This window comes from Nilaparvata lugens, chromosome X (assembly GCF_014356525.2).
Source record: "Nilaparvata lugens isolate BPH chromosome X, ASM1435652v1, whole genome shotgun sequence".
NCBI lineage: Eukaryota > Metazoa > Arthropoda > Insecta > Hemiptera > Delphacidae > Nilaparvata > Nilaparvata lugens.
Genome location: NC_052518.1, coordinates 6,230,459 through 6,243,647, shown reverse-complemented (window position 1 = coordinate 6,243,647; position 13,189 = coordinate 6,230,459). Strand labels below are relative to the sequence as shown.

The 13,189-nt window shown below is 38.6% G+C and overlaps 1 protein-coding gene across 1 annotated transcript; it reads right to left on the bottom strand.

Moving 5' to 3' along the window:
• Positions 1-10,856: 10,856 nt before the first annotated feature.
• LOC120354374 lies at positions 10,857-12,926 on the bottom strand. The gene has a single exon (XM_039441430.1). It carries the CDS (start codon positions 12,924-12,926, stop codon positions 10,857-10,859), a length of 2,070 nt encoding a protein of 689 aa, XP_039297364.1.
• Between the last annotated feature and the right edge of the window lie 263 nt (positions 12,927-13,189).

Below are 13,189 nucleotides of genomic sequence, written 5' to 3'. Positions count from 1 at the left end.
TCTGAGTCCAAAGTCCAACTTCAAGTAGAATCGGCGACCTGTTGCATGTCTGGGTTCAAAGTCCAAATACAAGTGCACAAAATAAGAGGTCATTCACCCCAAAAACGGATCGGTCACCTGTTGAATGTCAGAGAGTGTTTTGAGTCCAAAGTCCATCTACAAGTAGAATTGGCGACCTGTTGCATGTCTGGGTTCAAAGTCCAAATACAAGTGCACAAGATAAGAGGTCATTCACCCCAAAAACGGATCGTCCACCTGTTGAATGTCAGAGAGTGTTCTGAGTCCAAAGTCCAACTCCAAGTAGAATCGGCGACCTGTTGCATGTCTGGGTTCAAAGTCCAAATACAAGTGCACAAAATAAGAGTACATTCAACCCAGAAACGGATTGGCCACCTGTTGAATGTCAGAGAGTGTTCTGAGTCCAAAGTCCAACTCCAAGTAGAATCGGCGACCTGTTGCATGTCTGGGTTAAAAATGCAAGTACAAGTGCACAAAATAAGAGGTCTTTCACCCCAAAAACGAATCGACCATCTGTTGAATGTCAGAGAGTGTTATGAGATCAAAGTCCAACTCCAAGTAGAATCGGGGACCTGTTGCATGTCTGGGTACAAAGTACAAATACAAGTGCACAAAATAAGAGGTCATTCACCCCAGAAACGGATTGGCCACATGTTGAATGTCAGAGAGTGTTTTGAGTTCAAAGTCCAACTCCAAGTAGAATCGGCGACCTGTTGCATGTCTGGGTTGAAAGTCCAAGAACAAGTGCACAAAATGAGAGGTCATTCACCCCAAAAACGGATAGTCCACCTGTTGAATGTCAGAGAGTGTTTTGAGATCAAAGTCCAACTCCAAGTAGAATCGGCGACCTGTTGCATGTCTGGGTTCAAAGTCCAAATACAAGTGCACAAAATAAGAGGTCATTCACTCCAGAAACGGATCGGCCACCTGTTGAATGTCAGAGAGTGTTTTGAGTCCAAAGTCCATCTACAAGTAGAATTGGCGACCTGTTGCATGTCTGGGTTAAAAGTCCAAGAACAAGTGCACAAAATGAGAGGTCATTCACCCCAAAAACGAATCGACCACCTGTTGAATGTCAGAGAGTGTTTTGAGTTCAAAGTCCAACTCCAAGTAGAATCGGCGACCTGTTGCATGTCTGGGTTCAAAGTCCAAATACAAGTGCACAAAATAAGAGTACATTCAACCCAGAAACGGATTGGCCACCTGTTGAATGTCAGAGAGTGTTTTGAGTCCAAAGTCCAACTCCAAGTAGAATCGGCGACCTGTTGCATGTCTGGGTTCAAAGTCCAAATACAAGTGCACAAAATAAGAGTACATTCACCCCAGAAACGGATCAGCCACCTGTTGAATGTCAGAGAGTGTTTTGAGTCCAAAGTCCATCTTCAAGTAGAATCAGCGACCTGTCGCATGTCTGGGTTCAAAGTCCAAATACAAGTGCACAAAATAAGAGGTCATTCACTCCAGAAACGGATCGGCCACCTGTTGAATGTCAGAGAGTGTTTTGAGTCCAAAGTCCAACTTCAAGTAGAATCGGCGACCTGTTGCATGTCTGGGTTCAAAGTCCAAATACAAGTGCACAAAATAAGAGGTCATTCACCCCAAAAACGGATCGGCCACCTGTTGAATGTCAGAGAGTGTTTTGAGTCCAAAGTCCAACTCCAAGTAGAATCGGCCACCTGTTGAATGTCAGAGAGTGTTTTGAGTTCAAAGTCCAACTCCAAGTAGAATCGGCGACCTGTTGCATGTCTGGGTTAAAAGTCCAAGAACAAGTGCACAAAATGAGAGGTCATTCACCCCAAAAACGGATAGTCCACCTGTTGAATGTCAGAGAGTGTCTTGATTTCAAAGTCAAACCCAAAGTAGAATCGGCCACCTGTTGAATGTCTGGCTTAAAAGTCCAAGCTCAAGTGCACAAAATAAGAGGTCATTCACCCCAAAAACGGATCGGCCACCTGTTGAATGTCAGAGAGTGTTTTGAGTTCAAAGTCCAACTCCAAGTAGAATCGGCGACCTGTTGCATGTCTGGGTTCAAAGTTCAAATACAAGTGCACAAAATAAGAGGTCATTCACCCCAAAAAAGGAAAGGCCATCTGTTGAATGTCAGAGAGTGTTGTGAGTTCAAAGTCCAACTCCAAGTAGAATCGGCGACTTGTTGCATGTCTGTCTTAAAAGTCTGAGAACAAGTGCACAAAATAAGAGGTCATTCACCCCAAAAACGGATCGGCCACCTGTTGAATGTCAGAGAGTGTTGTGAGTTCAAAGTCCAACTCCAAGTAGAATCAGCGACCTGTTGCATGTCTGGGTTCAAAGTCCAAATACATGTGCACAAAATAAGAAATAGGAATCGCTCAAACTTCGTGATCTCTTGGTCTTTGATGCGAGAAACACGAATCTGGAATCATTTTTGCAGAATGCATTACCGTTCAGGAGATATGACCAAATTTTAGCCAAATCTCAGATACTTCATGTCACATGTGGTTGACGATGACCATTTAATGCTTCCAATTAATTTTTTGTAAAAAATGGAAATCGCTCAAACCTCGTGATTTTATGATCTTTGATGTGAGAAACACGAATCTTTATTTATATTTGCAAAATTCCTCACCGTTCAGGAGATATGACCAAATTCCAGCCAAATCTGAGATACTTCTTGTCTCAGTGCTGTTCACGATTCAATTTCTTGTGAAAAATGAAATTCGCTCAAACTTTGTGTTCTTATGGTCTTTGATGCGAGGAACACGAATCTGGAATCATATTTTTGCAAAATTCCTTACCGTTCAGGAGATATGATCAAATTTCAGCTGAATTTGAGATACTTCTTGTCTCAGTGTGGTTCACGATGGTTAGTCCATGCTTCCAATCAATTTTTCATCAAACCCATTCATTTTGCTGAAAATTGGGGTAGGTGGTATATATCCCTCCCTGTAAACGTCACTGAGCTATGGTATAAAGATTTTTCGTAGAGTAGGCTTTAAAAGTTCACCAGCGTTACTCCCAAAATAGGCGTTTTCTAGCCTTTTTCTGCCTTTGTCAGTAAACTATAAATTATGATGATTGAATCGGACTAAAAGCCTGTATTGACCGGAAGAAGCACAATGAAAGAAATTGAGACGAGCGAATAAGCGAACCAAGTGATATCATTTCTGGATGATTCGGCCGGTGGCCCAGGGGCCCCCTCTGTTCCCCCATTTTACTGATAAGGAAGTTTGCCAGCTAGTCTTCACTAAACACGCCGTATCTACTCATTCACCAACAAATTTGATAATTCAATAAAATTTCTCGTAGTTTTGCATTTCCAGTTTTATGATAAACTATTTCAACATTTCAAAGAAGCAATATGGCCATAAAAAATAATTGAAGTCTAAAAAGTGTATCAAACTTTGATGGATGCGTCTCAGTTCTACCTTCTATGACGGCCTTTTTTATCATGGCAGGTGGCATTTGTTACAAAAACTACTAATCCATAGGCTTGTTACCTCTGGTTTTTTTTGGACTGTATGATACGAACCCTTTGTTTTCAAACACATCTATATATTCAATTCAGCAAACCAGTATTTAGACTCAGGAAATAAATAGGAAATTCACTTACCCCAAAAACGGATCGGCCACCTGTTGAATGTCAGAGAGTGTTTTGAGTTCAAAGTCCAACTCCAAGTAGAATCGGCGACCTGTTGCATGTCTGGGTTCAAAGTCCAAATACAAGTGCACAAAATAAGAGGTCATTCACCCCAAAAAAGGAAAGGCCACCTGTTGAATGTCAGAGAGTGTTGTGAGTTCAAAGTCCAACTCCAAGTAGAATCGGCGACTTGTTGCATGTCTGTCTTAAAAGTCTGAGAACAAGTGCACAAAATAAGAGGTCATTCACCCCAAAAACGGATCGGCCACCTGTTGAATGTCAGAGAGTGTTGTGAGTTCAAAGTCCAACTCCAAGTAGAATCGGCGACCTGTTGCATGTCTGGGTTCAAAGTCCAAATACATGTGCACAAAATAAGAAATAGGAATCGCTCAAACTTCATGATCTCTTGGTCTTTGATGCGAGAAACACGAATCTGGAATCATTTTTGCAGAATGCATTACCGTTCAGGAGATATGACCAAATTTTAGCCAAATCTCAGATACTTCATGTCACATGTGGTTGACGATGACCATTTAATGCTTCCAATTAATTTTTTGTAAAAAATGGAAATCGCTCAAACCTCGTGATTTTATGATCTTTGATGTGAGAAACACGAATCTTTATTTATATTTGCAAAATTCCTCACCGTTCAGGAGATATGACCAAATTCCAGCCAAATCTGAGATACTTCTTGTCTCAGTGCTGTTCACGATTCAATTTCTTGTGAAAAATGAAATTCGCTCAAACTTTGTGTTCTTATGGTCTTTGATGCGAGGAACACGAATCTGGAATCATATTTTTGCAAAATTCCTTACCGTTCAGGAGATATGATCAAATTTCAGCTGAATTTGAGATACTTCTTGTCTCAGTGTGGTTCACGATGGTTAGTCCATGCTTCCAATCAATTTTTCATCAAACCCATTCATTTTGCTGAAAATTGGGGTAGGTGGTATATATCCCTCCCTGTAAACGTCACTGAGCTATGGTATAAAGATTTTTCGTAGAGTAGGCTTTAAAAGTTCACCAGCGTTACTCCCAAAATAGGCGTTTTCTAGCCTTTTTCTGCCTTTGTCAGTAAACTATAAATTATGATGATTGAATCGGACTAAAAGCCTGTATTGACCGGAAGAAGCACAATGAAAGAAATTGAGACGAGCGAATAAGCGAACCAAGTGATATCATTTCTGGATGATTCGGCCGGTGGCCCAGGGGCCCCCTCTGTTCCCCCATTTTACTGATAAGGAAGTTTGCCAGCTAGTCTTCACTAAACAAGCCGTATCTACTCATTCACCAACAAATTTGATAATTCAATAAAATTTCTCGTAGTTTTGCATTTCCAGTTTTTTGATAAACTATTTCAACATTTCAAAGAAGCAATATGGCCATAAAAAATAATTGAAGTCTAAAAAGTGTATCAAACTTTGATGGATGCGTCTCAGTTCTACCTTCTATGACGGCCTTTTTTATCATGGCAGGTGGCATTTGTTACAAAAACTACTAATCCATAGGCTTGTTACCTCTGGTTTTTTTTGGACTGTATGATACGAACCCTTTGTTTTCAAACACATCTATATATTCAATTCAGCAAACCAGTATTTAGACTCAGGAAATAAATAGGAAATTCACTTACCCCAATCCAAACTATGACGTAATGATACCGATTTGAACAATAATTGGCTTGCTATCCTAGTCTGTCAAAGCATATCCTTTTCCAAAAATACGGAATAAGAATATTAATTGTAAATTTGAAAAATATATTCATAGATTAATAGAAAATAACAATAGAAGTAGTTTCATTCTTGTCAAGCTTTGATACCTGTACCACCGATACCACCAAAAATGGATAAATATTTTAACATACTTACGCTTTTGAACAGCTGACCGAGACGATGATTCAGGCTTCTAGATTAAGAAGAGGAAGCTATATATCCTTTTTTTAAAATACGGAATAAAGAATATAAATTAAAATTATAAAATCAGAATAAAAAAATAAATTGTAATTGTGAAAAATATATTTACAGATTAATAAAAAAATTATTGAAACCATAATCATTGAATAAAATAATATTGTAATCCACTATTTTATCTTATATTCTTTAAAGATTTCCGGTTCAGAAAGCCCGAGGTTCTCTAATCTTGCATTGTTGCAATGCATTGTTACATTTGATGTTTGTGAAGTAGGCTATTATAAAAGTCATTATTAGTGATATTCTAGTGATTTTGTGGATAAAACATTGAAAAAACGCCCAAAAATGGTGAGTAAAGTTACATTTGTATTTTGACTTATAAAATTGATAATAATTTCATGTTTTATTCTTTAAATTTGAATAATTTTACGTTTGACAAGCTTCGGTATCTATAGCCGTATTGTAATTGGTCTATCAACGAAAGTAATCTCTAAATTAATTTGAAGAAAGATAAAAATTTCAATCTCTTAATATAGATCTAGTTGGATTTATACTTCAATTAAAAGTATGAAGTTTTATAGTAAAATTGAAGAAATAAATACTAAATAATATTCGTTTTCGATTTTTCAACCGGGCCTTGTCTGACAAAGCAAGCTGCATTCTATTTCAGAATTACGGAATAAATACGAAAAAATGTAAAGAATAATGAGATTATAAAAAATAATATTTCAATAACTGAATAGAATAGTAGATAACTACTCTATTACTTTATTTCTGCATATGAATATTCTAAGCCCTTGGCGGAGGGCGTAACTGTTTAGATCGCCATCTTTATTTGGCAGGGCCATCCCACGAAACCGCCCTTTCCCCTACTACTTCATGATCATTAAAAGTAATATTTTAGTTATTTTTGTGAACAAAACATTTGAAAATCTTGATATATGGTGAATAAGGTTAATTTGTATTTTGACATGTAAAATTGTTGATAATTTTCTTGTTTTATTCTCTAAATTTGAATAGGCCTATTCGAAGCTATTTTAAGCTTGACAAACTATGGTATCCTAATAATAGCCGTATCCGTCTTAAACTGAAAGTAATTTCTAAAATAAATTTGAATCTTTGAATCCCAATTTAATCTAGATCTAGTTGGATTTATAATTTTATTATAATAATGGGTTTATAGTAAAATTGAAGTTGAATAAATGCTATCTAATAAAACGCTACAGACTCTACTGCTGTTCTTAGGGCTAATTACTATTCAACCTGTATTGATGAGTACGCCTATTATAGATCATCAATTTCATTAATGTCTTAATATTAATTGAAATATATACTTCCTATTAATTTCAATATAAAACTTTTTAAAATCAAATCAATATAGCTCAATTTCCGAAGTTGAGTGTTTTTATTTGATACCGCTACTCGCTATTAGTTTTCTTTCATTTTTTACTTAAAATCTCTGAAGTGTAATATTTATTTTGTCTAAGTTTATTTATCTTTTGTAACTCATTTTTTTTTCCTGTAACTGGGCACCCGCCGAAAAACCTTTGAGTTTGGCAGGACCCTCAACTGTTTGTATTGTGAATAAAAATTTTGATTTGATTTGATTTGATTCTGAATAGTTTCTTTAATAAAAATTTTTTTTTATAAAGAAAATTTTTTTTTTGTTTCTTTAATTTTTTTCCAATGAAATATAATTTGATGTTTTTCGTTATTTTTTTTTCCTATCCCCTCAAAAAAATGAAATTCAACACATAATGTAGGCTATGAGGTTTCCCTAAAAAAAAAAATTACTATAGAATTATTTATACATAGTAACTATTCAACAGGTTGTAGGGCTTGTCACATAGGAGGTTTCCCAACTCCAACAACACAATGTTAGTTAACATATATATATATATATATATATATATATATATATATATATATATATATATATATATATATAATAATGATAATATATAACAATAATAATAAAAAAAACAATCCACACACACACTCTCACACACACTCACACACACTCACACACACACCTCACCTCTCCACTATTCTCACACACACACACACACACACTCACACACACACACATACACACTGGACCAGAACACCCATTCTCCTCCCTACTTACAGGTAACCTATTTGAAGAAGTAGGCTACCTATAAATAACTAAACTTCTTCTTACCTAGTTCATCTCAATATCTTAACAAATTTAATTTCTCTGTTAGGCCATATATTCTTTTATATTTTTATTTAATGTTTCATAAATTCCTAACATAGAATAATCAAATAGCTCGGTACCGTACGGTAGTGTCGTATCCATAAAAAACATTCGGATAGGGTTCATAGTATTGACCATATAAAGCACCTACTACACTTTGGGGGTTACACTGGGGGGTATAGGGGTTATGGAATGTACCCTCATGAAAAGGTGAAAAGGGGGTCCATCACCCCCCCCCCACCAAAAAAAAAAAATTGAGAATATAGGCCTATGTACATTTTGGTGCGGTTCTACATAATAAACTAACATTCCATTCAAGTATTTCGTGCTCAGTTGGCTACTTATTGTTTTGATTTTCCCTTGAACATGATATAGGCCTATGGTTTTCTTGAATAAATAACAAATAGAATAAATGGGAAAGTAGCGAAATTGGCTTACTTCAAAGTGATATTTATAGTTTTGTGTTGAATCTCCACTCACTAGGCCACTCACCGTCTAGCTCATAATTATTGTGCTATTCTCTCATACATGACATTTAATGACATAAATAAATATGACATTAAAAGGCAATTGGTAGCTGATCCGGTCACAAAAAAAAATCAGATCTCATTTTCGTGGGGGGAGGGGGACATCCCCGTTTATTTTCAGTCCAATCAGGAAATATATGGTCCAGAAAAAGACGAGGAAAAATATGGTCCTGAAAAAGACGAGGAAAAATATGGTCCTGAAAAAGACGAACCTGAGCAGCCAACTCCACAACCTCCAGCTTCAGAAAACGTAAGAGAGCAACTTGAAGGGCCATCTTCTTACTGCTTATAATGTCTTCCTACATATCATCCAAAAAAAAAATATTTATGAGAATTTTGTTCGAAAATAAAATACAACTTATATTCTAATAATAAAGTAGTATTACCAAAACCTTCCTTTGCAAAAATTCACGAGGAGAATAAGAAACTGCATTGGTAAGAAAAATAGGTGAGCGCCACACTTATGGTGTAGGAATCGGCATGTCATTTTACATTAAAGACGGTGTTAAGCAACGAGGGATCAGCTTATTTTATGCTAATTTTGCAATTTGAATCATGTGATAATTCTGTTTAAATACTTTTTCAGTCTGGTGGCCCAAGGAGAGAAGTAGAAGGGCAGCCTCAGGCACCGCCTGTTCAGATCAAATGCAGCTCAGGAGATGAGGTATCCATTTCAACATTAATTTATCAAATCATTTTACAAATCCAAGTGTAAAATTCAAGTTCATTTGATTCATTAAGTTCTTAATATAAGGCAGCTCTACATAAAAAGTCTTGCAGTTTATATATCAAAAAACAGGAATATTTTCACAAACATTGAACATAACTATCCGACTAGAAATAGATTACATATAGGTATCCAGATTCCCAGACTCATCCATCACCTAGATTCATCCAATCCTTTTTACCTGGCTTACCGTAACCTTCCCTGGGATATGTTGCACTCCGAGGGGGCCAGCGTTGCTGTCCTTAAGCGCGGGTTGGGGAGGTGGCTGCTCAGCATTGGACATGATGCCAGCGAACAATTAATTAGGTCACCATAAATATTTAGTGTCAATCTCTGTTTTTCCTTTACTTATTAATCTGAAATTTTCAAATCTCCCCTCTTTCTTTCTTCTCCTGTACTGTTGGATAACATATATGATAGATTCTAATAGATTTTTTTTTATCTGCACACAACATAATTCATTAACAAATAAGTTTTTACATAACTTTATGTATATAAATCTATAGTGTGATTATAGCCGATTATTGTTTAAGTAATTATAATTCATAAACAGACATTTTACTCAAGTGTTAAGTGCTACGCAAATTGACTTATACTGTATTGCACACGACCCTCCTCACACACAGACTCGTTCTAGATGAGGAGAGTATTATTCTTTCAAATTATTGTAAATTTAGCATTTCAAATGTTTGTAACATTTTGCCTTTTGGGAATAAAAACGTTTTTCATTCATTCATTGAATGTGCTTGCCCATTGAAAAAAACATCTTTGGCACATTACAAACTTACTCTATGAAGTTCCCTGTTGTCAATATTTGCAGTGTGGCAGAAGTCTTCGGGGTGGTTTACAGCATTTAACTTTGGATTTTCGTTTAATAATAATAATAAACTATCAATTATCGAATTGAAGTTGCTTTCCATGACGAAACACTATATAATAACTTTGTTGAAGTTCTGACACTGTGTTACTAGTAAATATTTGAAAAAACACTTACTTTTGATTGGAGTCTTGAGGAATGCATTTCACTCCTGAAGAGGAGCTTCATCGGCCTAAGGCTCACTCACTCAGGAGTGAAATGCATTCCTCAAGACTCCAATCAAAAGTAAGTGTTTTTTCAAATATTTACTAGTAACACAGTGTCAGAACTTCAACAAAGTTATCAATTATCATTTGAAAATGCAATTTCCATCTATAAATTTCCATGTGTCATTTACTCGAGATCCTAAACATGTTTAGGATTTGCGCTTTCCTGGCCAGTGTCACTGGACATAGCCGATTCACTTGTAGGCTCGAATTTGTTTAGTGTCTGCACTTCCGCTCAGCTCTTCTGTCCAGTTCTGCTGGACAAGGCTGTATCCACCTCATACTCGTCATAATATCCACCCATGATACCTGTACAACTCGGATTTAATTTTGCAAATAAGTCCCCTCATAGTTGAAAAGACAGTATTTGAACTTTTAAGTTTTTGGAGGCCTCATTTCATTTTGTAATTTTTTTCAAGTCACATGTTTTCTTACTTCTTGTATTTTTTAATAATTCCAAAATTAATACATTATTATCCTCAGAGTTACTGTCACTGTCTTCAGTAGTATATTCTTCATCACTATCACTGTCCGATAATTCAAACTCTGATGTTTCTTCTTCAAGTCACTCCTTATTTCTTGAGGATTTAATTCTTGGTCAGCCAAAACGAAAATTAAAGTCAAAAATTAAAAAAAAAACCTATTAAAGACCTAAAAAAACCTAAAAAAAAATCCATTACTAGATAGTGAGGAATCAACGTATTATACCCACAATGCTTACTTATAATAGATTCATATCTCACCGACAAACTGCAGCTCTTTACAGACAATTAGAAACGATATAGAATATAATAAAGAGCAAAATGTCCGCTCCATCTTCCACGATCACATCAGGGGCTTTGATGTCCGCTCCATCTTCCACGATCACATCAGGGGCTTTGATGTCCGCTCCATCTTCCACGATCACATCAGGGGCTTTGATGTCCGCTCCATCCTCCACGATCACATCAGGGGCTTTGATGTCCGCTCCATCTTCCACGATCACATCAGGGGCTTTGATGTCCGCTCCATCTTCCACGATCACATCAGGGGCTTTGATGTCCGCTCCATCTTCCACGATCACATCAGGGGCTTTGATGTCCGCTCCATCCTCCACGATCACATCAGGGGCTTTGATGTCCGCTCCATCCTCCACGATCACATCAGGGGCTTTGATGTCCGCTCCATCCTCCACGATCACATCAGGGGCTTTGATGTCCGCTCCATCCTCCACGATCACATCAGGGGCTTTGATGTCCGCTCCATCTTCCACGATCACATCAGGGGCTTTGATGTCCGCTCCATCCTCCACGATCACATCAGGGGCTTTGATGTCCGCTCCATCCTCCACGATCACATCAGGGGCTTTGATGTCCGCTCCATCTTCCACGATCACATCAGGGGCTTTGATGTCCGCTCCATCTTCCACGATCACATCAGGGGCTTTGATGTCCGCTCCATCCTCCACGATCACATCAGGGGCTTTGATGTCCGCTCCATCTTCCACGATCACATCAGGGGCTTTGATGTCCGCTCCATCTTCCACGATCACATCAGGGGCTTTGATGTCCGCTCCATCTTCCACGATCACATCAGGGGCTTTGATGTCCGCTCCATCTTCCACGATCACATCAGGGGCTTTGATGTCCGCTCCATCTTCCACGATCACATCAGGGGCTTTGATGTCCGCTCCATCTTCCACGATCACATCAGGGGCTTTGATGTCCGCTCCATCTTCCACGATCACATCAGGGGCTTTGATGTCCGCTCCATCTTCCACGATCACATCAGGGGCTTTGATGTCCGCTCCATCTTCCACGATCACATCAGGGGCTTTGATGTCCGCTCCATCTTCCACGATCACATCAGGGGCTTTGATGTCCGCTCCATCTTCCACGATCACATCAGGGGCTTTGATGTCCGCTCCATCTTCCACGATCACATCAGGGGCTTTGATGTCCGCTCCATCTTCCACGATCACATCAGGGGCTTTGATGTCCGCTCCATCCTCCACGATCACATCAGGGGCTTTGATGTCCGCTCCATCTTCCACGATCACATCAGGGGCTTTGATGTCCGCTCCATCCTCCACGATCACATCAGGGGCTTTGATGTCCGCTCCATCTTCCACGATCACATCAGGGGCTTTGATGTCCGCTCCATCCTCCACGATCACATCAGGGGCTTTGATGTCCGCTCCATCTTCCACGATCACATCAGGGGCTTTGATGTCCGCTCCATCTTCCACGATCACATCAGGGGCTTTGATGTCCGCTCCATCTTCCACGATCACATCAGGGGCTTTGATGTCCGCTCCATCCTCCACGATCACATCAGGGGCTTTGATGTCCGCTCCATCCTCCACGATCACATCAGGGGCTTTGATGTCCGCTCCATCCTCCACGATCACATCAGGGGCTTTGATGTCCGCTCCATCCTCCACGATCACATCAGGGGCTTTGATGTCCGCTCCATCTTCCACGATCACATCAGGGGCTTTGATGTCCGCTCCATCCTCCACGATCACATCAGGGGCTTTGATGTCCGCTCCATCCTCCACGATCACATCAGGGGCTTTGATGTCCGCTCCATCTTCCACGATCACATCAGGGGCTTTGATGTCCGCTCCATCTTCCACGATCACATCAGGGGCTTTGATGTCCGCTCCATCTTCCACGATCACATCAGGGGCTTTGATGTCCGCTCCATCCTCCACGATCACATCAGGGGCTTTCATGGAACCCCCAACATGGACCACAACTACTGAGCCTTCAAGCAGCTCTCCGACAAAGGCAGTAACTTCAGGATTCTCCACCATCGAATTAGGATCACCGCAGAAGACGAATCCCATAATGCAGGTAACTGTAACAGATACAGAGAAATTCGCCAAGTATGTAATATTGTTACATATTTGTCCTCATAAAAATATAAGCATCATCAGAATGAAACCCATAATAATCACATTGAAATTGCTAATATATTTATTATAAGATAGATAGATAGATAGATAGATTTAATTCTTTTGCTATCGGACCATACAGTCATCAGCAACGTCAATAGAATATTCATAAAACTTAACACTTAATTTATTATAAAGTATGTGTGAAAAACTCC

Excerpts from the sequence above, each read along its gene's own strand:
- LOC120354374 (XM_039441430.1), bottom strand. The coding sequence starts at position 12,926 with ATGGGATTCGTCTTCTGCGGTGATCCTAATTCGATGGTGGAGAATCCT.